The 22,942-nt window shown below is 45.3% G+C and overlaps 2 protein-coding genes across 2 annotated transcripts in view; both read right to left on the bottom strand.

Annotated features, from left to right (window-relative positions):
- LOC119456743 (hemicentin-2-like) overlaps window positions 1-10,056 on the bottom strand; it is a 113,841-nt gene extending 103,785 nt beyond the window's left edge. Inside the window, exon 1 of the mRNA XM_049669061.1 lies at window positions 10,002-10,056. Within this exon, the coding sequence (XP_049525018.1) occupies window positions 10,002-10,056 (55 nt within the window). The remainder of the gene's footprint in view (window positions 1-10,001) is intronic.
- Window positions 10,057-21,991: 11,935 nt separating this feature from the next.
- LOC119456742 (beta-mannosidase-like) overlaps window positions 21,992-22,942 on the bottom strand; it is a 60,772-nt gene continuing 59,821 nt past the window's right edge. The window contains exon 9 of the mRNA XM_049669060.1: window positions 21,992-22,576. Within this exon, the coding sequence (XP_049525017.1) occupies window positions 22,073-22,576 (504 nt within the window). The 3' untranslated portion in view covers window positions 21,992-22,072. The remainder of the gene's footprint in view (window positions 22,577-22,942) is intronic.

The raw sequence follows: 22,942 nt of genomic DNA, 5'->3' as shown, positions 1-22,942 counted from the left end.
TTTGCTCTCATATAGGTGATTAAAGGAGGAAAGAGACGCCTATTTAAGGGAGCACGGCGCAGAACGCGCGTTTGTTCTCGTGCCCAGTCCCCGGAAGCGCGCGTCCCTCGCGCCCTTTCACTCGCACCAGCGTTCGGCGACGATTTCATCTCTAGGTACGGAACCTCACGGCGACGGCGACGGCGACGCCGACGGCAGAAATTTGCTTTGGAGTGTCCATATAATTGCGCAATAAAAAAGGCGCAGTTTCATGAAAAAAAATTGCGATACAAATTTGTAGAGAGCAGGGGAAGTTTTATCAGCTGTATAATTTACTGTTGCCACGCCGTCAGCGTTTTGCCCGCGTTCGCACAAAATTCGTGCGGCGTTGGTGACTGTTGCCGGAGCCTCGGATATAAAAGGTACAGCCAAGCGTCGCCTCCCTCAGTAATACAATACAATGAATAAAAATAACAACCTTCAAAAGGAGTGTGCGCATACGACAAGGCGCAATATAAATACATAAGAAAAAGGTGGATAAGGGCAGTTGAAAAAAAAAAGTGAAACTAGGAGACAACAACGCAAAGCTCGGAACAGAACAATGACAGGGAGCTGTGAAAAATAGCAAGATCATTAAAGTTGGCGCTATAAAGATTCTGTATTCTGTGGGCGGTTAAGTGTTGCTGATGACAGGCAGGAACATGAAAATGCATATGTTCTCTGGTGATCTTGCATGGAATACGAAACAAGTAAGGGCAATGACAATACGACAGTGCTAGAGCAAGGTCCAGCGTCCGTGTTAGCAAAGCGGGGATGATATATGCTTAGAAACTTTTTCTGGATCCGATCGATAATGTCACTGTTGGATCTAGAAATGCCGTTCCAGACGACCGAAGCTTATTCGAGTTCAGGAAGACAGATTGCTGTCTACAACTTTCGGAACGGTGTAGGAGAATTGAATTTTCTGAATAGTCTGCATACAGAGCCAAGAGTCCGCATACCGTACCCCGCATTGCAACACGTTCAGTGTGAGATGAAAAGTGTAAGCTCGTATCAAAAAGTCCACCGAAATCATTGATCTCACGGACTTTCCACAATGGTACATAATCTACTGAACAAGAAAAAGAAATGCTTGCTGTTTTGCGGGTGAAAGTCATGACCCTGGTCTTAGCATCATTCAAGGTGAGGTTATTATCTGTGCACCATTTAGAAAAAGAAAGCAGGTCAGACTGCAGGATGCGACAGTCATCAACAGTGTGAATTGCCTTAAACATCTTTATGTCATTGGCATATAGAAGGAATGAAGAATTCCGAATTTCGGAAAGAACGTCATCAATAAAAATTTAAAAAAGGAGTGGTCCTAACACTGATCCTTGAGGGATGCCGCTAGTTGCCATGTAAGAAAAAGACGTGTGGCCGTTGACGTTAACAAAACATGATCTATCAATAAGATTGGTGCCGCAAGAGATGCCGCAAGAGATTTACGATTGACGAGTCAACACCAAAGCGCGTAAGCTTGATGAGAAGCGGTGAGATGGCTGACCCTTCTTCTTCTTCTTTCTGGGGTTTTACGTGCCAAAACCAGTTCTAATTATGAGGCACGCCGTAGTAGAGGGCTCCGGATTATTTTTGACCACCTGGGTTTCTTTCCCAATCAAAAGCTTTGCTGAGGTCGCAATAAATGGTGTCAACTTGCCCCTTTTGAAGTACCGGCGCGGAGATCTATGTGGTGAACTTTGCGAGATTTCTGATAGCGGAGCGACCGGTGAGAAATCCATGCTGATTCAGAATCAATGACTTCTTCACAGTAAAAGGCAACATGTTGTGAAGAGCGATCACAAAAATCTTAGACGTGGCAAAGAGGAGAGAAATCGGCCCATAATTCGAGACATCGGTTTCACAGCCAGACTTAAATACAGAATAAACACGAGCAGTTTTCCACTTGTGAGGGAAAGTGGAAGTATTCAAAGAGGTATTATGCATAGATGTCAATACTGGGGCAAATATACTGCCGTAAGCTTTTAAAGTTGCGGAGGGGATACCATCAGGGCCGCAGGATAAGGAAGGCTTCAAGCGCTTAAGGCATTCGCTGATGAGCTTTTCATCAAACAACACAGGACTAGCTGTAGTAGCCGTTGTGTGCTGCTGACTGACACCAGTATTGAAACCGGAAGCTTTATATAAGGATGAGAAATAGGGGTAAAATAATCCGCGACTGCTTGGACTCCTACTCCTCTAGAGTCGAGCAGGCGAAAACACCCTCCGCGTTTACTAGAGCCGTAATTCCCGTAATAGTAATGATTATAACAACAACAACAACAACAACAACAACAACAACAACAACAACAACAACAACAACAACAACAACAACAACAACAACAACAACAACAACAACAACAACAACAACAACAACTAATAATAACTAATAATAATAATAATAATAATAATAATAATAATAATAATAATAATAATAATTGGCGCCTCAAGCATCCAATTGCTGTGGCAATAAAATTCGCCTGATACATTCGAACTAATGCCCTCGGGCAAGAGCTATAGCTTTTAACAACTGCACCTTTTAGACAGGTTTCCGGACACAGTGCCTTAATAACACCTCTGAGCTGAGTTCAGAAATCCAGAACGGCCGCTGTTCAGGGCCCATTTAACAAAAGCGTGTGACTCCTGCGTACATTTAGCGCGTCTCTACCAGTAGTGCAGCTTTAGCAAGATAAGCACACAGCGAAACTACGAAAATCGAGCAAACACGCGATAGCTTCAGCGGGGCAATAAACCGCGCTTCCAGAAGCACCAGAGTTCAGCTCTGCGTGTACACAGCGCCGCACGAGTGAGACCCGTGCTTTTCTGGCACCAGCAGCTGGCCGCGAACGGGCGACAAATGGCCTCAGGAGATTGCGACTTCATCGCTGAGACTAACGCTTGCTCGCCCAGCACTTGGGCGATGCGAGTGGCCGCGAGCTCACCGGTGGGAAAATAGGCGTCCTCACCCACCCAACCCAACCAAACCTCACTTCTTTTTTTTTTCTTTCTTTTTTTTCAGTTGCGTTAACCTCCTTGAAAAATGACGACGCCTGCGCAAGGCGCATATTTGGCATTATTTCTTTATGTTCGCTTTAGCGCGCTTCCGGTCCACCCCCTCCCTCCCCCCTCCCCCCCACACACACACACACTTCTAAAGTAAATGGTCAAGAGGAAGAGCTCGAAAAGTGAAGCGGAAAGTTCGCACAGTAAGGCGTTACTCTTGAGGGAAACGAGGCGAAAGGAGAACGTCATTCTCGACTTTGTGCTTTTTTGTTTCCCTGCCACATCGTTTCTCTTGCCTCTTTTCGTTACTCGTTTTCTTTTGTGTGTGGGCGACTTCATTGGCCCGTGTTTTCTTAGGCTTTTGAGTCCTCCATTCCTCGCTGTCTCCAGTGTGCGAGTATCCGGCCAAGGTGCCAACTCCTTCGCTGTTTATTGCTGCCAAAGGTTTCCTCTCGGCCTTGTCAGCACCAGTGCATGTTTCAGTTCTTTGCGCTGCTTTCCTTGTTTCCGCGTTTAGGGCAGCTTTTACGCGCGTAAGAGAGAATGAGCAGCGTTTGGGTGAACTGCATTTTGCTGGAATAAAACTAGCACATGCGCTAACATGCGGGTCAGGCGAGTATAGACCAGGTTTGCGCACGTCGTGGTTGTGGCTTATCCAGAGCTGCGGCTACAGTTTCCTAAGCTGTTGGCTGCTAGGTTACATTTTTATGAGGCCAGCCGTCGCTTTTGAGGTTTACGAGCTAACCTCTCCTTCTCTCTTGCTTTCTAACTGCTGCGTGCTTCAGCAACACATACGCGAACAACATGGAAACACACGCGCAGGCACACAAACACGCATCCACGCAAACAAGTCGCGATAATTCAATGGCTATACTGCTGCGTTGATAAGCTCGAGGTCGCGGGTTCAATCTCGGCCGCGGTATTGAACCTGTTTTTAGCCTGTAATAACCCCGAATTTAATTTAAAATACGCACGCACACATACACACTACACAAAAGACGGATTGTCAGGGCAGGTTACGCAACGAGAAATTTCTGTGCAACTGTAAGAAGCGATTGCAATAATACAGGACCTATAAACAACACAATATAAATCTTTCCATCTTTAATTTCTCTCTCTTTTATTTCACCGAGCATGTCGTGGTTCTGATTTCTTGTATATTTGGAACATAAGCATACCGAAGCGCTCAAAGGCCCGTATGTCGGCCATTTTGGTATCCGCAAGAAATACTCCCTGAACGTAGTTGCGCGACTTTCTCAGGTTCGACATTTTAGCAGTTATCAGCCGCATTATTACTTGAAGTGCAACGAGACTGTTCTTAATTTATAATGCATGAAAAATAAATACTCGAGTTTTACGTGTCAAACCCCCGACATGATTACGAGGCACGTCGTAGTGGTAGACTCCGGATTAAGTTTGACTGCCTACACGTTCTTTAACGTGCACCCAACGCACGGTACACAGGCGTTCTTGGATTTCGCGCCCATCGAAGTGTGGCCGCCACAGCCGGTCTTTGATCCCGCGACTTAGTGCTTAGAAGCGCAACGACAAAGCCCCTGCACCACCGCGGTAGGTTATACATTACTGCACGAAACACTTCACTCTTTGGTGCGCTTGCAAGTTCTTAATACAGACAGATTTACACGTAACACACATATACAAATTAATCCATAAATCCCTGTTTTCACTTTACTCGCTGCAAGGCTCCTTTCTTTTTTTTTTTTTTACATCTGTGAGCCAGTACTGAGTTTATCGACTGTGCACTTAAATAACTCGCTACTCAGAACAACATACAAATAAATATGGACGTTGTGCAGGACACAGTCCTGTCTTACCAAATGTATGTTTGCCGTTTACACTATTTACTTATGTTACTTAATTCAGGACTACTACTTACCTAATCCGGATAGTATGTCGCACAGCGCGGTCGGTAATTTTTTATGAGTCATCTGAAGCGTTACAGGGGATTCATAACCCGCTTTTAGTTGTTAGAGAGTAATCAATATAATTTTTGTGTTACCTTACACATTGCAGCTAAGAATTAGGGTTGACGTGAAAGCAGGCCAGTAATCAGACTTCGTCAAGCAGCACCACGATAAACACTGTTATTGAACAGATACAATGAAATCAAGCATTTGTTTTTATTCCAATGTATCTGTTGAAGAACAGTGTTAATTTATCTAGTAAACAACTATAAAGCCAGCTAGCTGGAATTGTGTCCCAATTCAAAATCTCTTCTACCCGCACGTAGTACTGTTTTATGAGCAGGGCAATCTTCACATTCCTTGATATTCGGAATTCACAAACGTAGTGTCACAAGCAAAAAAAAAAAAAAAAGACAGCGACAAAGGCTAATGACACCCTAGCTAGATAAGGTTCCCCCGTGACACCGAGAAGAAACGTTGCTGCATTGGCTACACGCAGACGCAACCATGATATGTTGTATATTCTTCTGGTTCTCATTGCATATTGCTTTGTATAATTTCTGCCATTTTCACAATGTAATGAATTCCTGACTATTGGGATGCTTGGAAGAGCGAAATGGAGCTTCGAGGCGCTTTAAATAATAAACTAGAGCATGATCAAGGGATGATATTGCACAACCTTTAAAAGAGTAATTTTCCTTCGGTTCGAGCGATTCCTAAAAGCGTTATTATTATTTTTTTAACGCTTTTCACATTGATGTCAGCCTACGATTCGTATTCTGGCCTTCTGGATATGAGCGTTAAGCAAATCCGACCATTTATCGGTGTTAACGTCGAAGAAAGTGCCTAGCATGGCCTATTTTTCATCGCATCGTTGCATTTTTAATAGTTCTCGCATCGTGTAAACCCTCGGCGTTGCGAGTTTGTCCAAGAGCAGTTGAAACTACAACGCAATTCTACATTTTACTAACAAACGAACAAAAATTTGAAGCACTGAAGCAAAGGACACGTGCATTTACTCTTCCTTCCTCGACCACTGTGTCATCTTCTGCGACTCTGTCAGTGTCGCCACGGCGTAAACGTCGAAAATAATTACGAGCGATGACATCAAAGTCGTGCGCCTTCAGCCCTATATAACGGATCAGCTATGACTAGTAAGCCTCTGCAACAAAGCATCAACATCGGCAAATATAACATGGATCCTGGGTGGGCTGCGACGCAACGTTACCAAAATATAGCCAGTAAGCACCAACGACGCAAAAACGCGTGGTTCTTCAGTTGGACACATTTTTTCTTAAGTGGATCACAAGTGGCTTCGTAATACTGCTGAGCACCAGGCTTGATTCGAGGCTGCAGCGGCAGTATTTCGATGGGGTCGAAACGCAAGAACGCTCGGGTATGAATTACGTGTAATAAATTAAAATAGGAAAGAAATGTATCAGTTGCGGTTTGGCAAAGTGGCTTTAGAACGAGATCATCATCGTACGAATTGGCACAACTAAAACATAAATCCATTTTTTTTTTCTCTCTCCTTCAATTTATTACAGCTGAAAACCTACCGTGGTGACTCGGTGGGTACGGCGTTTCGCTGCTGAGCACTATAGGTCGCGACTACGATTCCCGAATGCATTTCGATGGTGGCGGGACGCAGTAACGTTATAGAGTACGTTGCTTTGTGTGCGTGTCAAAGAATACCAGATGGTGGAAATGAATTCAGAGCGCTCCAGTATATGTCCCATAGTCTCAGTGTTCATTGAGACGTTAAACCCTATCATCATAGTAAAGCAATTACAAGTGGACACTATCTGTCACCTTGCAAAGGACATTGTCGTCATAACTCAGGACATATTCCCGTTAGACCTATAGACGTTCTAAGCATTTTTGTCAGTGGCCTTTTTTTTTTACTTTACGATAACAAAGCATAAATGCTTCTGAAAAATGTGAATTTCTGCGACATTTCTCCAACGCAAACATTTCAAGCTGTAAATTGGCACCGGGTCCCGGTTTTACGCTCAGGAACTCTGTTTCGGTGTCTGCCGAAGACGTAATTTAAGGTGCAGGATCTGTGCTTATACGCACTGCACCTATATATATGGTATTCGTAAGCGCCGGCTCAGCGATCCCCTGCAAGGTTTGAGCTCGAGCTCTTCCATGGCGACTAAAGAAGCCGCGATTAATGTCAGATACATGACGTGAGGTAGCCAGGCGAAGGCCTCCGTTACACAGATCCCTTGCAAGTTTCGAGCTCTTCCATAGCGACTAAAGATACATGTGTCAGATACATGACGGGAGGTAGCTAGGCCCACCGTTACAGAATGTGCGTCTCTAACTGTGGCCTCTTCAGTGGCGCCAATTGCGACTCACCACGCCATGACTTCTCATTCCGTAAGACCCTCGCTACCTGGCACTTGAATAACCACTACGCGGCACTTCACGCGTCGCTAGGAGCCAATAGTTGGCAAAAGGACTCCGCACTTTGAGCCGTCACATCACGCGGAAATACCGAGAGCCGGAACACGTCAATGGGGGAACCATTGGAACCATCCATTTTTTTTTTTTTTTTTTTTGTCAAAGCGTGGTTTGTAGTGGGAGCGTCGGCCTTCGTATATGACGTCGCAGCCAAAGTACGCCGGCCTATCTTTAGCCATGAGCTCCCTCAGACCGCCTCTTTTACGTTAGGCGGACGCTTCGTCTCTTTACCCACGTCGTGGGCAACATCTGAAAATGCGGAAGCCCTATGGCTGGTATTACGATCGTTTCGACTATTGTTTGGATTGTGCTTGGACGGAAGCGTGGATGAAACTATTTGTCGTTTCAATTATTTGTCGTTCCCTTTCCCCATCGTCGTGGGCAGCATCTGAAAACGAGGAAGCGTTATGGCTGGCACTACGATTGTTTGAACTATTGTTTGGACTATGCTTGGATGGAAGCGTGGATGAAAAACTATTTATCGTTCCAAAAGAAAATTGAAGAAGATAGTGACAAAAAATGTTGGGCTAATTTTTATTTCTTTATTAGGCAGCCGTCGACCCGGTAATAACGCTAAGGAGCCCCAACTCCCGGAGAACGCCACAAAATATTAATTCCGTTACGTTTTAATACGACCGGTTCAAAACGCGGGCCAAGTGCAACGCGGCTTCGGACGTGAAAAAGGAAACTCATGAAGTCATCGAAACCTGTTGTGGCGGTCTCGTGGTACCAGATATCAATGACGCGTTCACGCACAGTATGTGGCCGTGCTACCAAAAGCTGAATCCATTCAGCACTGTAGACCATGATGATGATGATGATTTAATGGCATCCCCTTTGAAACGGGGTGGTGACAACTAGTCACTTGATTTAATCAGGTATGCTATACATGTTCTTTCCCTTGCATTTTTGTATACATTTCAGAAATCTTTTCTTTCTTTCCCTCAAAATCTACCTTGTATCGCTACATATGACTGTAAGAGCTCAGGTCGTATCAATCTCTTCCCTGCTTTTTAAGTGCGAAACACTTTAGGGGCCCAGGCTGCCGGCGTCGGCGTCTACCGCGTGATCACGCTCAAAAACAAGGGCTCAAAACAGGGTCAAATCAAGTGCAGAATAAACTAACATTATTCAGAATAATTTAAAAACCGGAATAATCAAGCATTAAGCGCATTAATTAACATAAATTCGTTAAAATCGCTTCTATGATCAGCAAAGCTTTGGCTCCATGGGCATGGTGGTTTGGCTCCATGTGCGTGGCGGTTTCCCACCAGTTGTGCCTTAGCACAGGTGTCAAAACGGATGATGGATTGCTAAACACAAGATAAACACAGGATACAACAAGATAAACACAAAGAAAACACAAGGGAAACACCGGCGAATCACTACTCTGCACTTCCCCAGATTTCACGTTGAGTGGAACTGCATTACCGCTGAGTTTACCATTGCATTAGTTTCTTTCTCTCTCTTTTTTTTTTGCACAAGTATTCTAAACCTCTCTTGCTTATCTTGACTGCTGACCGATTGATGCTTCCGTCCATTTTAAACCCAAGCGCTTCTGGAAGGTGTACGTTACCTACGGTTCTCACTGGGTGAATCCCTTCGCATTCCAATATGATGTGCTGAGTGATCTCCGGATCTTTGCTGCAGCATATACATGCATCATCATGTTACGAATATTTGCTCCGGTATGTTTTTGTCCTTAGGCAACCAGCTCGAGCCTCAAATAGCAAGGCATTTCCCTTCGTGTTATCGTAGAGATTTTCTCTTATAATTTGTTTTTCGCCATTGTTGTAAATCTCCATGGACATTTTTGTTTCCATTCTTTGCATCCAGTTCGCTGTCTCTGTCTCTTTCTTTTTGATGAATCCTGGGTGTCTATTTACCCTTTCATCACCCTGTACTTGGCTGCCAATTTTCTTGACCTCTTCCTCCATTCTGTGTCCATGCTTTTTCAGGTACAGATACTTGTTCACTTTAGCCGCCCAGTTATTTGCATCCATGTTCCCGAGTCTTTTTTCAAAACTAATTTTGCTCTGTGATTCTCTGACTTCAAGAGAGGCCCAACTCATGTCACCCTGCACTTCCTTGTTTGTGGTTTTACCGTGGGCTCCCAAAGACAGCCGGCCTACGGGCCTACCGAAAAGGTGCTGTAATTAATTATGTGTGGCGCTCTCGAGGAATGCGCTGACGGCGTTTTGTTTCACGACATTTGTTTGTGGGCTGTCATTCTCAAAATTCCCGAGGAATAACTTTGTAGAGACTCTAAGACAAGGTATGAGCAACTTAAGTGATAGAAGAAGAACTGTAGTGCCGTATACTATACTTTTCGCTCACGGGACGCCTACGCAGGCTACGACGCCGACACCGGATCTTCTGCGACACGGGTCCCTTAACGCTGTCGCGTTAAAACGCGTCATGCTGGCCCTATACACGAAACACGTGCTTCGCGTCCTGTGAAGGCGAGACACGGGCGCGCTTGACTGCTCCGAACAAGAAAAGAAGCTAGGCGCGCGCTAGCGCGTGGCGAGACGAGAAGCAGCAAGAAAGGGGGAGAGAGATTCCAAGCGAAGGTGTGTAGCGGCTCACCGGACAGCGTGGCGTAGGCCCACAGCGCCAGCAGCACGGGTACGCATCCATCCATGCACGCGTCGGCGGCGCCGCTGACCGGGCAGCGAAGACGCTCGCCGCGCTCGCGCCCACCGCCGCGGTGGCCGCCACTTGGCTCTGGTCGAGCCGGCGGTCTGCGCCCCTCGAAGCTCGCGCGCCGTGGAGAGGCCTCCCCCCTGGCTGGCGCGATCGCAGCGCGCTCCACGGATCGCGGGCGTAGTACACACACGAGCCCCGGTTCGGCACGGAGGAGGAAAAATCGCGCTGTCCCGACTCGCGACGGAATGTGACGGGCGAGTGGCGTGGCATCGAAGCGCAACTCTTTTCTTCCGTTTCTCTCTCTCACTCTCTCTCCCCCTACCAGGTCGGCGCGGGCGGCCAATTTTTGCCATCAAACGCTTACACTGTTATGACTGACGGGGACCCGCCGTGGCTGCTTAGTGGGTATGGTGTTGGGCTGCTACGCATGAGGTCGCGGGATCGAATCCCGTCCACGGCGGCTGCATTTCGGTGGGGGGCGAAATGCGAAATTACCCTTGTACTTAGATTTAGATGCACGTTAAAGAACCCTAAGTAGTCCAAACTTTCCGGAGTCCCCCACTGCGGCGTGCCTCATAATCAAATGTTGGTTTTGGCACGTAAACCCCCATAAAATCCCGTAAACCCCCAATCAAAAAAATTGATTGGCGGGGTTTAATACGGGTGTCTCACGGCGCACTTTTGATCGCAATCAAGCCCGATCCGGATCAAATTTCTCTGTCGTGATTGGCTCCTTTGCGTTAGCTGCGTGGGGGAGCCAATCGCAGTCTAGAATTGTGATCCGGATCGGGCTTGATCGCGATCAAAAGTGCGCCGTGAGACACCCGTATTAAACCCCAAAGACACATTGAGATTATAGGAGATGCCGTATCGTGGGACTCCGGTTTAATTCTGACCACCTGGGTTTTTTTAACGTGCACCTAAATATCCTCATATTTATTTTGTGCTTTAAAGTGTCACAGGCAAGATTACTGCCAATTATATATTTGTAAATGACCCCACTACTAGCCCTTGGCTAAGGAGTCATACAGTGTTTGCACACAATTTGTACTAACTTTGGAGAAATAAACTTGAAAACTTGAAACTTGAATATAACTAAACAAGCATTTTTGCATTAAGATTACCAGGGGCGCCTGAAAAGTTCGTGGCCTGACCCGGACGTGGTGACCGTGGGTAAAAATTTTGCAGTCAGTTCTCGGCATAGTCTCCCTTGAGAGCCACACATGTATGACATCACTCTTGGAGTTTCATTATTCCACTTTGGTAGAACATTTCGTCCTTCTCCTCCAAAAAGTATTTTACGGCGTGCACGATGGCTTCATCAAAAGGAAAACGACTTCCACTAAAGTGCTTTTTCATCTGTGGGAATAGGTGGTAGTCCGAGGGAGCCAAATGAGGGAAATAGAGCGGGTGCTGAAGCAGTTGGAAACCAGAGTAGTGAATTGCAGCCATCGCAACAGCCGATGTGTGAACTTGTGCATTGTCCTGGTAAAACAGCACCCCTTTCCGGAGCATCCCTCGCCGTTTTTCCTTAATTGCCGACCTCAAATGACGAATCTGAGCTGCATAGTTGATGGTTGATGGTTTGACCTTTCGGGAGGAATTCCAAGAGATTGACAACCTTGCAATGCCAGAACACTGATGCCATAACCTTGCCAGCGGATGGAACCACCTTTGCCTTTTTTGGGGAGGGGGGATGTGGGATGTTTTCACTGTTTCCAGGCTTCTTTTGACTCAGGACGAAAGTTATGCACCCAAGTTTCGTCCATTGTAACGAATTTCTGCAGAAAAAAAGATTAATATCAGCTTCAAACAGTTGCAGGTTTTCTGCAGAATGAAGTTCTCTCGGACGTTTGTTGTCTAATGTCAAAAGTTTGGGCACCTATTGAGCGGAGACTTCGTGCATGTTCAGGAGCTGTATTAGGATATGGCCAAACATCTCTTCTGATGTGCCCACACATTCTGCAATGTGCCGCTGTGTGACAGGTCGATCAGCCATAACAATGTCTTGTACTCATGCACAGATCTTCATCTGTGCATGCTGTTGAGGGACGACCACTGCGCGCAGCATCTTCAATTGTTGTCTGGCCTCGCTTGAAATCGGCAACCCACTTTTTAACCATAACATAAAAAGGAGAATAGTCCCCTAATGTCTACTACATGTCCTTGTGAATTTCTTGTGGTGTCAGTCCTTTTTTTTTTTCAAAAGGTATTTAATGACTGCTCGCTTTGCGAATTTCTCCCTTTTCATATTTCAGCTTCGCGACCTTGCTTTAAACCGCTGTACTTGAAACCAAAAAAAAATTAAATAAATCCAGATTACTCGTGAGACCATTCCAATAACTGGACAACACTTGCACTGCAAAACAAGAACACGCGAAAAAGATTTCACGATTGGGCTGCGAACTCTTCAGGCACCCCTCGTAAGTTACATCTTTGGAGATGCATCGCGATATGAACGAAGGTATTTTCGGCATGATTTCATGGAATCGACGAGAGAGATGCCAGCTCTCTCTACCTTTATTACCTTAAAGTCTTATTACCTTATCTCTTTATTACCTTAAAGGCCTCAACCCTGGGGGCCTTTAAGGTAATAAAGTGAAAGTGGAAGTGAAAGTTGTTTGTAAAGATGCCCCTCTCTCTCGCTCTCTTTAAAAGTGACATTCCTTGTATTACGAAACTCGTAGGCCCGAGTTTCAAAGGAATGCATTTTCTCCTGCATTCAAGTCGCATTTATTTACACGTATTACATACCATAAAATCATGACCTCAAAGTGCTCCACTTTCCACCCACCCACCTCCGTTTATTCTCACACTGGTTTCTTTAGTGACGGCTTCTCCCCATTAGGGGTAAACTCGCAGTTGCTGCACTAGGAGAACCTGTATGCGAGCTTGTCGGTTATCGTCGATCTGGTGAACTTTTTTTCACTTAAGTTGTAATATCTTGATCGCCAAACCCTCATGGTTTGCACCCCACTTTTGAATCCTTTTGTACTCTCACTACTTCAGTAATTCATTTGGCAACCCAGTAAGAAAGGAAACATGAGTCAAGCAGGTAAACGTAACTATTGCAGTTTGTAACAGATTAATAAATGAGTGAGTGAATGAGCTAAATGAGTCACTAAGTGAGAAGTGGGGGAACGATGTATCATTTATACATTAGCGTTAGCATCGAACTAAATTAAGGCTTTTACAATTGGGATAAATTGAGGCTTTTACATTGCAAAGGAAAAGAAAGTAACGTCACCTGAGAGTCACGCTCAGCTGACTTCATCGTGTTGGCCAAATTAAAGGAAGGAAGGAAGGAAGAAGGAAAGACATAAAGAAATAAATAAAGGGAAGAGAGAGAGAAAAAAAAGGTAAAGGAAAGACAGGGAGGCTAACCAGAGATTATCTCCGGTTGGCTACCCGGTACCGGGGGAGGGGTAAAAGGATTCGACAGGAGAGACAGAAAGAAACATAAGTATAAAAAGGGGGGCGGGGGGGGGGGGGGGGAAGGAAAGAAAAGAAAATCGCACACCTACACACACAAAACAGAACTGTTTCTGTGGGCATTGTCACGCAGTCTGCGAAGGCGTTCTAGTGTTGCACAGTGTCAACGTCCCATCCTACGTCACACAGTGTAGAGTCACAATTTGACGCAGCAGTGCCTTCAGGGTGGCTCGCGCTGTTGTTCCTGTAGGCCAGTTTTCAAGGATGTTGATTTGCGTTATTGGGCGTTTGTCCAGATGATCTATCGTGGCTCAAAGAGCTGCTCTCGACGTGAAAGGGGCATATGACAACACTACACATGAAGCCATACCTGCTGCTCTCAAAGAGGTAGGTGTGAGTGGCCGGTTGTTTCGATGGATACGTGACTACCTCTCTATGCGATCCTTTTTCGTGAAGAATGAGGACGACCACACCTCTCTAATAAAGGAAGAAAGAAAGAAAAGTACAGAACAGAGTATATCACTAACAACCAGACAACCTTTCCTTGATGAAGGCAAGAATTCTTAATAAAACTGCGGCAGGGTTTACATAGGCCGATGTGTTAACGACAGAGCTAGAGAACATAAACTTTCCGTTAATAATAACCTCTCGACACATTTACCTGTGCACTGCAAATCCTGTAAATGTAAGGCAAGATTTAAGAGTATCAGCATTCTTGGCAGAAGCAACGAGATGCTGGCATGAGAAATTTTGGAGGCATATTACATAAGAAGAAAAAATATATATCTGCATTAGCTATTCGTCAGTGGTGTTGCACGGCGCTGAGTTTGAATTTTTAGATGCTTTTTAAACTAGCACAAGTTTCATACTGACCGATCTAGGGTGGTATGATGCGCGGAACCTTGCCGCGCATGTGCGGCTTGCCAATATATTGTGATAATTTCTAGGAATAAAGTAATTCGCGCGTGATGCTCTTTCCTTTCGCCTGTCTTTTCCTTGGTGTTTTGAGTCTTTTTCGTTGTATGAAGCAAGAATTCTTTCCGTGTACTTCTGCAATTCAAGAAGATCCATTCGTAACATTTTAAGTGCCGTTCCCTAACATACAGTCGCTTAAAATGTAAAACAATCAATGAGAAAAAAAATGCATTACGTGCATCGTAGCAAACCTATTGACTCATACAAAGAAAATTGGCAGAAATAAAAAGAAAGAAGTAACTTGCTAGAAACACGTACTGCATCAGTTAAGTAATTTTAGACGTCAGCGTAAACTTGCTTTCTTTTTTTCAATCCAAAATGCATAAACTATAACGCAAAACTACGCGCACCACACGTAAGCTAGGGAACAGCGGGTGTATAAACACAAAACCTCCTCACATGGGGAACTCGAAATAGGCGCAGCGAACAAAATCAAAGTTAAAAAATAATGGGGGGGTTATCTAGAGGAGAAACAGATATTTCAGCGCTTGCAACAAAGTAAGAAGCACCAGAAAATGTTATGTCTTAATGCCACACCGATGCTAAGCCGGTCTTTACGATCTGAGCCGTACGCTATCGTCCATGTTCTCAGGGTGTTACGCTCAGTCGTAGCGCATGTTCTGGTACGGTCAGGTTTTTGAGAGCAGCTGGGAAAAGTAAAAAGGAGGAAGTTGTAGTCTTCACGTCGTTCTCTCTTCTTTTTTTCGTTCTTTACCTTTCGCGTCATCAAATGTGCCCCAAGAGTCTTGCCTTTTCCTGGGAGGGAAAAAAAAGAACGAAATAATAATAAGTCTCCTTTGCCGGCGGCACTCCCTGGAGAGCACAGCGCCTTCCCCGCTGCTCCGTAGCTGTTCTAAAGGCCTACGCAAGATAAAAGTTTTTTAACCGAGTCTCCGGGGGTACGTATCCGAAAAATTAAATCTAAAACGGAACAAAAGAGCAAACAAACAGCAGGCGTCGACAAGTCTTTAGTGTTCCGGAAAGAAATAATTTAAAAATGTGTGTCGAGTTCGGAATCAGGAGGTGGTTTGGATGAATGCATCTCAACGCTTAACTCTAACTTTCCTGTCTTTTTTTTTTTCGTCATTAACGGCCACATTGCTTTTGCTAGCATTCTCGTGGGAGTGTGCTTTAAAGCCTTTTTTTTTCTGAAATTGTAAGCTACAACAGCGAATTTAACTCTCTCTGCCTATCTCACTATCTTTTATATCCGTTATTTAGTTGCGAATTTATGACGCAAGCACTAGCGACACGGCTATGAGCCATTCAACTATAAGAACGCCATTCGCGACATTATAAGCCAGCGCCAATACGCAAGTGTTTCCTCTCCAAACGTTTCCACGCTGACGTCGCAGCCGTTCTTCGTACCCTTACTCTCTACGCCTCAGCTGTGTGAGCAATTCTCCACTACATGACCTTGGCGAGACATGGACACCATACCCGGAGAAAGAGGCAGAGCTAGGTGCCCATGCTACCTTTCATCGCTATAGGGCTATCAGGATCGGCTCACCCACGCCTTTTTACTGCACTGCTTCCAGGTCTGGCACGCATTACAAAACACATTTAAAGGCTTCAACAGAGCATATATCGTGATTTGATTGTCAGGATCGGTTTACCAGGTCGCCATGTTTGATTACACAGTCTCAGAAATAGGCTGGGTTCTGATTGCATCAACGCCGGAGTCTGGACAATTTACTCTGATAGTTACACGACGACACGCTAAACTCCGGGAAGGTAGTCAAAGAAGGCTTTGAGTTTAAAAAAGGACGTTTTAGTAGCCTGAAAAGAAGCATGTTTCGAGCAGAGGAACCTTTCCAGTACTGCAAAAAGTCACACTGAAATATATGATCGCATACAGGCAAGCCCAGGGTTGCCGAGACGAGAGGAGCCGACCAATCGGAGTGTGCGCCGGGGAGGAGGAGGAGAGGCGTCCATCGCTGTTAAAAGAAACATACGCGACAATCGCAGAAACATAACGACCACAGCTCCGCTGTTTCGACAAATTTCACTTCCTGGAACTGGCTGCATTTTTAAATGCGAAGCATTTCTTGGCGAACATTTGCTACTTTGACCGTATCTATCTGGCCGCCTACGAATTTGTGCTCTCATGGTCGTTTCGTTAACTTGCTATGTACCAAAATTGGCATACTATGACAATAGTATATGACGAACATAAATGATATCACATGACTGAATGTCATGACATGCGTGTCATGTAGGTCATGAAACAGCCGCCTACGTCTTGGTGCTCTCATGCTCGTTTCGTTAACTTGGTAGGTACCAAAATTGGTATAGTATGACAGGAGTGTATGACGAACATAAGTGATAGGTCATGACATAAATCGTGACATGCGTGTCATGTAGGTCATGACAATGACCCAGGGAAACACATCATCATCATCATCATCATCATCATCATCAGCCTATATTTATGTCCACTGCAGGACGAAGGCATCTCCCTGCGATCTCCAATTACCCCTGTCTAGCGCTTGCGTATTCCAACTTGCGCCTGCGAATTTCCTAACCTCATCATCCCACCTGACTTTCTGCCATCCTCGAATGCGCTTCCCTTCTCTTGGTATCCATTCTGTAACCCTAATGGTCCACCGGTTATCCATCCTACGCATTACATGGCCTGCCCAGCTCCATTTCTTCCGCTTAATGTCAACTAGAATATCGTCTACCCCCGTTTGTTCTCTGATCCACACCGCTCTCTTCCTGTCTCTTAACGTTACTCCTAAGATTTTTCGTTCCATTGCTCTTTGTGCGGTCCTTAACTTGTTCTCGAGCTTCTTTGTTAATCTCCAAGTTTCTGCCCCGTGTGTTAGCACCGGTAGAATGCAATGATTGTACACTTTTCTTTTCAACGACAGTGGTAAGCTCCCAGTCAGGATTTGGCAATGCCTGCCGTATGCACTCCAACCCAATTTTATTCTTCTGTAAATTTATTTCTCATGATCAGGGTCCCCTGTGAGTAATTGACCTAGATAAACATATTCCTTTACAGACTCTAGAGGCTGACTGGTGATCCTGAATTCTTGTTCCCTTGCCAGGCTATTGAACATTATCTTTGTCTTCTGCATATTCATCTTCAACCCAATTCTTGCACTTTCTCGATGAAGGCCCTCAATCATTTGTTGTAATTCGTCTCCATTGTTGCTCAATAGGACAATGTCATCTGCAAACCGAAGGTTGCTGAGATATTCGCCATCGATCCTCACTCCTAATCCTTCCCAGTCTAAGAGCTTGAATACTTCTTAACACTCAAAAACCAATGAAATGGGTTCGGACGTGGGCACTAAGTGAAGGAAACACTACATGATGCTGGTAGAAGTCATAGTCATGAGCATGACTCAGCAAAACTGACAATGACACAGCGAAAAAAGATTAACACTCAAAAACCACTGGAATTGGTTCGGACATCGATAGTAAGTGAAGGAAACACTAAGGGCGTGGGATCTGCCGGCTTTTTTTTTTCTTTTTATGCACGTTTGTGCCACCGGACAACCTGTCTCCGTGGCGTGTACTTAATAAAGAATCGTACGCAGCCCTCCGGGCAGTTAAAGAAAAAAAAATAGCAAGAAAAATTGGTTTGCGATACCCGCAGCTTTAGGGCGGAAAAAAAAAGAAAAAGTAATCGGACAGTTGGTTCATGTATGCCCTCAGACACCTTCTATATAATTTACGACTAGCATGTGGCTGCGTATATAGCTTCACTCAGCTTCATGTTTCGGCCCTTGCGCTCTTACACTACTTGTTCAGGTTCTGTGTGCTGGTCCATTATGCTTGCAACACTTAGCCCATTCTATGATTGAGCAGCCGCTTCAGAGTGCATGGTATGGTAGACACAGTTGCAGTCTTTCCATGGTATGCTGCAATTTTTCCCCCCAAGATGGATTGCCTCGAGTCTCATCTCGCAGATAAACGGGGCTTCGAAAGCCAGAAATTTTGAATGCGTGAGCACCGCATTCACTCTTTTCGTTGCCTAATTCACTTCCCGGTTGCAGTGTAGCCGTGTGATGGATGTACGAAATAAAACGCGCACCGACCTCATATGGCTGGAACATGCAGTCCCAACACCACTAATGTACCAAACATGATTCATTCCACACGGAGGCTCCAGTGTAACTACTTAGATTGTTAAGAACAAATTTGTTGTCTTTTTTCTTTCTTCTTTTTCTTCTAGCACTAGTCCCCTTATATTCGCATGGAACGAAACTCACCATAGAGATGCAGTTCATCATAGGCCAAAAGGTTTTTATTTGAAAGTCGATGTGTATTAAAGGAGTCATGCGAAAACGAGGGAAAACGCAGAGTCCGATTACAACGTTTTGACAAATTGACTCGTTCGAACGAAAATATATTTGCGAGGTCTCAATGAAGCCGAGAGACAACTTTAAGCAACCTTCAGCTTTTCCTTCTTGTTTCTCACAAATTACGTCTGCACTTTGCGAGGCAAACCGTAAAGCTAACACAAATAACGACCTGCGAAGCGTCTCCTCCCGCAGCACCTTCAACGCTGTTTCGCCTTCGACCATCCTTGCACGAAGCTTAGTAGCTGCTACGCAGGATTGCAGTACCAGGCCATTCTTTTGTTGTGTTTTTTTTTATACGTGACACCGTTTCGATCGAAAAGCAATAGAAATATGAAAGTTGCCATCGGCTTTATTGAGACATTTGACCCGCGACGACCCGTTGTGACCTGACCTTCTTATCTGGCTTCGTGCTCCGTCGGCCGAGGTAAACGGTAAAGGGATTGCCCTGACGGCTATATCTTTGCCCCGAGAGTAACGTGCAATGTGCTAACGCCGGTGGCGCTTTGCGACGGGTGGAAACGTGTCCGCCTGAATGCACGCGAATCAAGGCAGGAAGCAATGACCGCGAGAATGCTTGTTTGCTTGCTGCTAACTATCACCGACCTCTTTACGCCTTCCTTGCGCTGTTCCCAGTCTGATGGCGCCCCATTAGTTATGTGCAGCTCCGCAGATGTCGCTATAGTGAATCAAGTGATCAGCTCTGGCGGAGTCATCACAAACAAAGTGAAAGAAACAGAGATGGTCAGTTGGGTGCAAAAAAAAAAAAAGACCAATGGAGCTTCACAAGCAGGGCAAGCAAGATATCAGAAATGAAAATTTCAACGATAACACAAATGTCAGTGCCTCGCTATTTGAGGCCCGAGCTGGCTGCCTGAGGACAAAGCATTCCAGATGAAGTATTCGCAACAGGATGAGGATGCGTCTGCTGCGGCAAAAGTTCAGAGACGAGTCAGCATTTTGTAATGGAATACACAGATATTTACCCAGCAAGGCCCGTAGGGAACGTGCAACTTTCAGAAGCGCTGGTATTCAAAGCTGATTTACTGATGAGCGGTCGAGATAAGCAAGCGACGTTTAGAGTATTGGTGAAAAAAAAGAAAGAGGCAGGCAGGACAGTGGCAGAACCGGAGTCATTACAATAGATAACTGTACAATAAAGAGATAAAGTTTTTAATGAAGAAATAAAAGATCAAGGATTGATAGGCAAGCTAGATTGTAATAGATGTAGTAAAACGTGTTTAGATCAAGCAGGTTAGGTGGCTATTTGCCGCCACCTCGTTCCAACAGGGATGCCATTAGACATCATGAATCGTCACGAATCATCATCAGATGCGAGTTGAGCCACGCTACCATCCACACGGCATTGCTTTGTGTTAAAAATGACTTGTTGCTGCGCAAGTTCGCGTGGTTTGCTATAAATTCTTTTTAATGGCATGAAAAGCGCTTGTGTGTGTCGTGTTATTTGTGTCGCGGCTGCTTTCCGCTTCGTTGAAAAAGCCGCATAGTCGCAAGAAAGCAGACAGACAAGACAACCTTTGTTTTTTATTGCAGTTTCCGCGGTTACTCATTCGGACAGATTGGATAGCGTAACAACACAGGGGTAAGCAATGGTCATGAAACAATGCGACCCCTCTGCTCCCATATTTTCCTCGCACAGGCAAGTTGCGCTAAGCGTGTGGCTACAGTTCTTACAGCATAATTCCGCATCAAGGTGCTGCATCTGACCATAACGCATAGCAGGCATGGATGTTTGTGCGGTCAGTTTCCTACATATAAAACGAAACCTTGGAGACAAAGTACCCTTCTAAGTGGGAATCGCATATCATTATCACAAATAGCAATGCAATTCAACGGTGGAACCAGCTATTGGTAAATGACCCTGCGAAGTGTTAAGCGCTTCGTACGAATTAAAATGCTCGAATACTTTCGCAAATCGATTCGATTGTGCAACATTGGTAGGTGTTCTATCTTTCACTGTGAAGCCGTACGGTGACTGAGTCCTGAAATGCATCTTCGAACTCTCTGTTGAAACATATATTACTCCGAAGAGTACCCGTTGATCTGAAAATAAGACTCGGCACTGAAGTGGGTTGTAGAATTAACAAGGAATGTAGTGCGTGCACGGCGTCGTTGCTACACAGAGGCGACAGACATGTGGACACAAAAGATTACTCACAAATGTTTTAACATTTAGCAACGATACGATGCATGCCGTCAAAAAAAAAAAAGAAAAAACGCGTGGCATGGTTACCCACATGGACTCACGGTGTTTTGTTTTTGTTTTCTTTTTTTGTTTTTTTTTTCTATTTCCGATGCCCACGTGCACATGAAGCGTGGCGAGCCTGAGTTACGTATACGCACAGCTAGCACAATAAAGGCGCGAATCGCGCCATGCTACATCGCTTCCCACATATCCCCGCTTTCACAAACGCTCCTTGGCTCGACGGTCCCTCTCAGCTACGTCGAGCGTCGAGCGACGCTGCGCGTCGCTCATTGACTCTGTCAAGCACAGGGATTCAATGACGGTCTTCAGCGATTCCTGAGCAATAAGTAATCACGCATAACCTGTCATAAAGGTACAGGACCAAAATTTCCACAGCCATCTCGGACATGCTGTTATGTGCCGGGACAGAGCTTTCCAGCCATGGTCTGATTTGTGCGGATAGAGGGCTTCGTAGATTTGGAAGCCTCTATAATCGAAATCATCCATCGAGAGAAGAACTCTAATATGGCAATAAGACCAAGCTAGACTGCGACCTTTTAATTTAGACCACACTTTCACTGTTACGTCGAGGACAGTAGACTGGGGAAGCACTTCTCAAGCAGCTCCTTACTGCGGGAAAATCGGGAAAACGTTATTCAAGCGCATTCACTGCTTAAGGCGAGGTGCTGCGCTTCATTCAACGAAGCCGTTTGGCGCAGTCGTGCGGTGTAGGCAGCGTAGCTCATTTGCAAATACGCAAGTCAGTATCCTAAGGATTTACAAAAAGGGGCACTCAAATGATGCACTTAGTCATGCGTATGCTCCCATCCCCATCTAGCCCAATTTCTTTTAAGCCCGCACTCTCAAGAACACCAAGTCTATATTCAAATGACAGTTATTCTACCTCTATTTCCTCTGTACAGACATGATCAAGGTAACCAACCCAACATTATAAAAAAAAGAAGAAAAAAGAAAAGGATACGCGGAAGAAAGAGGGACGGCGGTGTCTTTACTGCCAATCTGCGGAAGCTTCCGAGGGCAACCTTGCAAGCTCCCCACTTGAACCTCACTGAAAACTAGTGTTCCTACGCTCTCGCCTCAACCATAGGAGAGTAGTGGTGCTTTGACAGGCAGTTCAGGCAAGTGACTGTGAGGTTGGAGCGAAGCTGCTCTGTGGTCACAGACAGGCCACTCGTGAAAGTGACGCTGAGCCGGCGTTCGGTCATGATGAAGCCGTTGTCCGAGAAGCGACCGCTGATTTTGCCGGCCGAGAGCCAAACGAACAGCGCGATGCCGTCCGTGGACAGGTCGATCTCGTGAACGTTAGACTTCTCTTCTGTAGTGTTGGTAGCCTCCCTCTCTGGCTGTTCGCGAAGCGACGTGTGGCCGACACCTTCCAAGGATTCGGCGGTCGACGGAAGGTCGTGTTCGTTTGACCCAGTGTTGTCTGTGACTTTCTGTCCGGCTGACGACATGCTCTGTAAGGTGTCGCCGGCTGTCGGCGCGGTGCTTTTCCGAATCGAGTTCCCGGAATCGTTAGCCAATGGTAATTCACGCTGCACAGGCTCGTCGGTAGTGATATTGGTAACCTGCACAAGGGTCGCATGCGAGTTTTTCTTTAGCGACAGCGTGATAAGATAAGCAAGTGATAAGCTAAGTAAGCAATATACTCTTGTCTCATGGAGAAAGCTATGCAGTAAGTTACTGGGTGCAACGTGTACGAACTCTCCGACAAGGCAGACAAACTGGACTCTTCCAGAATTTTCAATATTTTTTCTCTACTGGAAAGGTAAAACATGCATTGACTTTTAAACGCAAAATGAGTTACATAGAATGCTCCCGACGCTATAACGATTTCGGATGGGCCATTGTTCGTCTGTCATTACTTTTTTCTCCATTTCTTCAACAATAACAACATTGGCAGCTAACATGCCTCGACAAAATGCATATTTAAT

The sequence above is a fragment of the Dermacentor silvarum genome, chromosome 6, assembly GCF_013339745.2.
Source record: "Dermacentor silvarum isolate Dsil-2018 chromosome 6, BIME_Dsil_1.4, whole genome shotgun sequence".
NCBI classification, from domain to species: domain Eukaryota; kingdom Metazoa; phylum Arthropoda; class Arachnida; order Ixodida; family Ixodidae; genus Dermacentor; species Dermacentor silvarum.
Note: the sequence above shows the minus strand (reverse complement) of the source record. Positions and strands in the feature narration are given on the sequence as shown.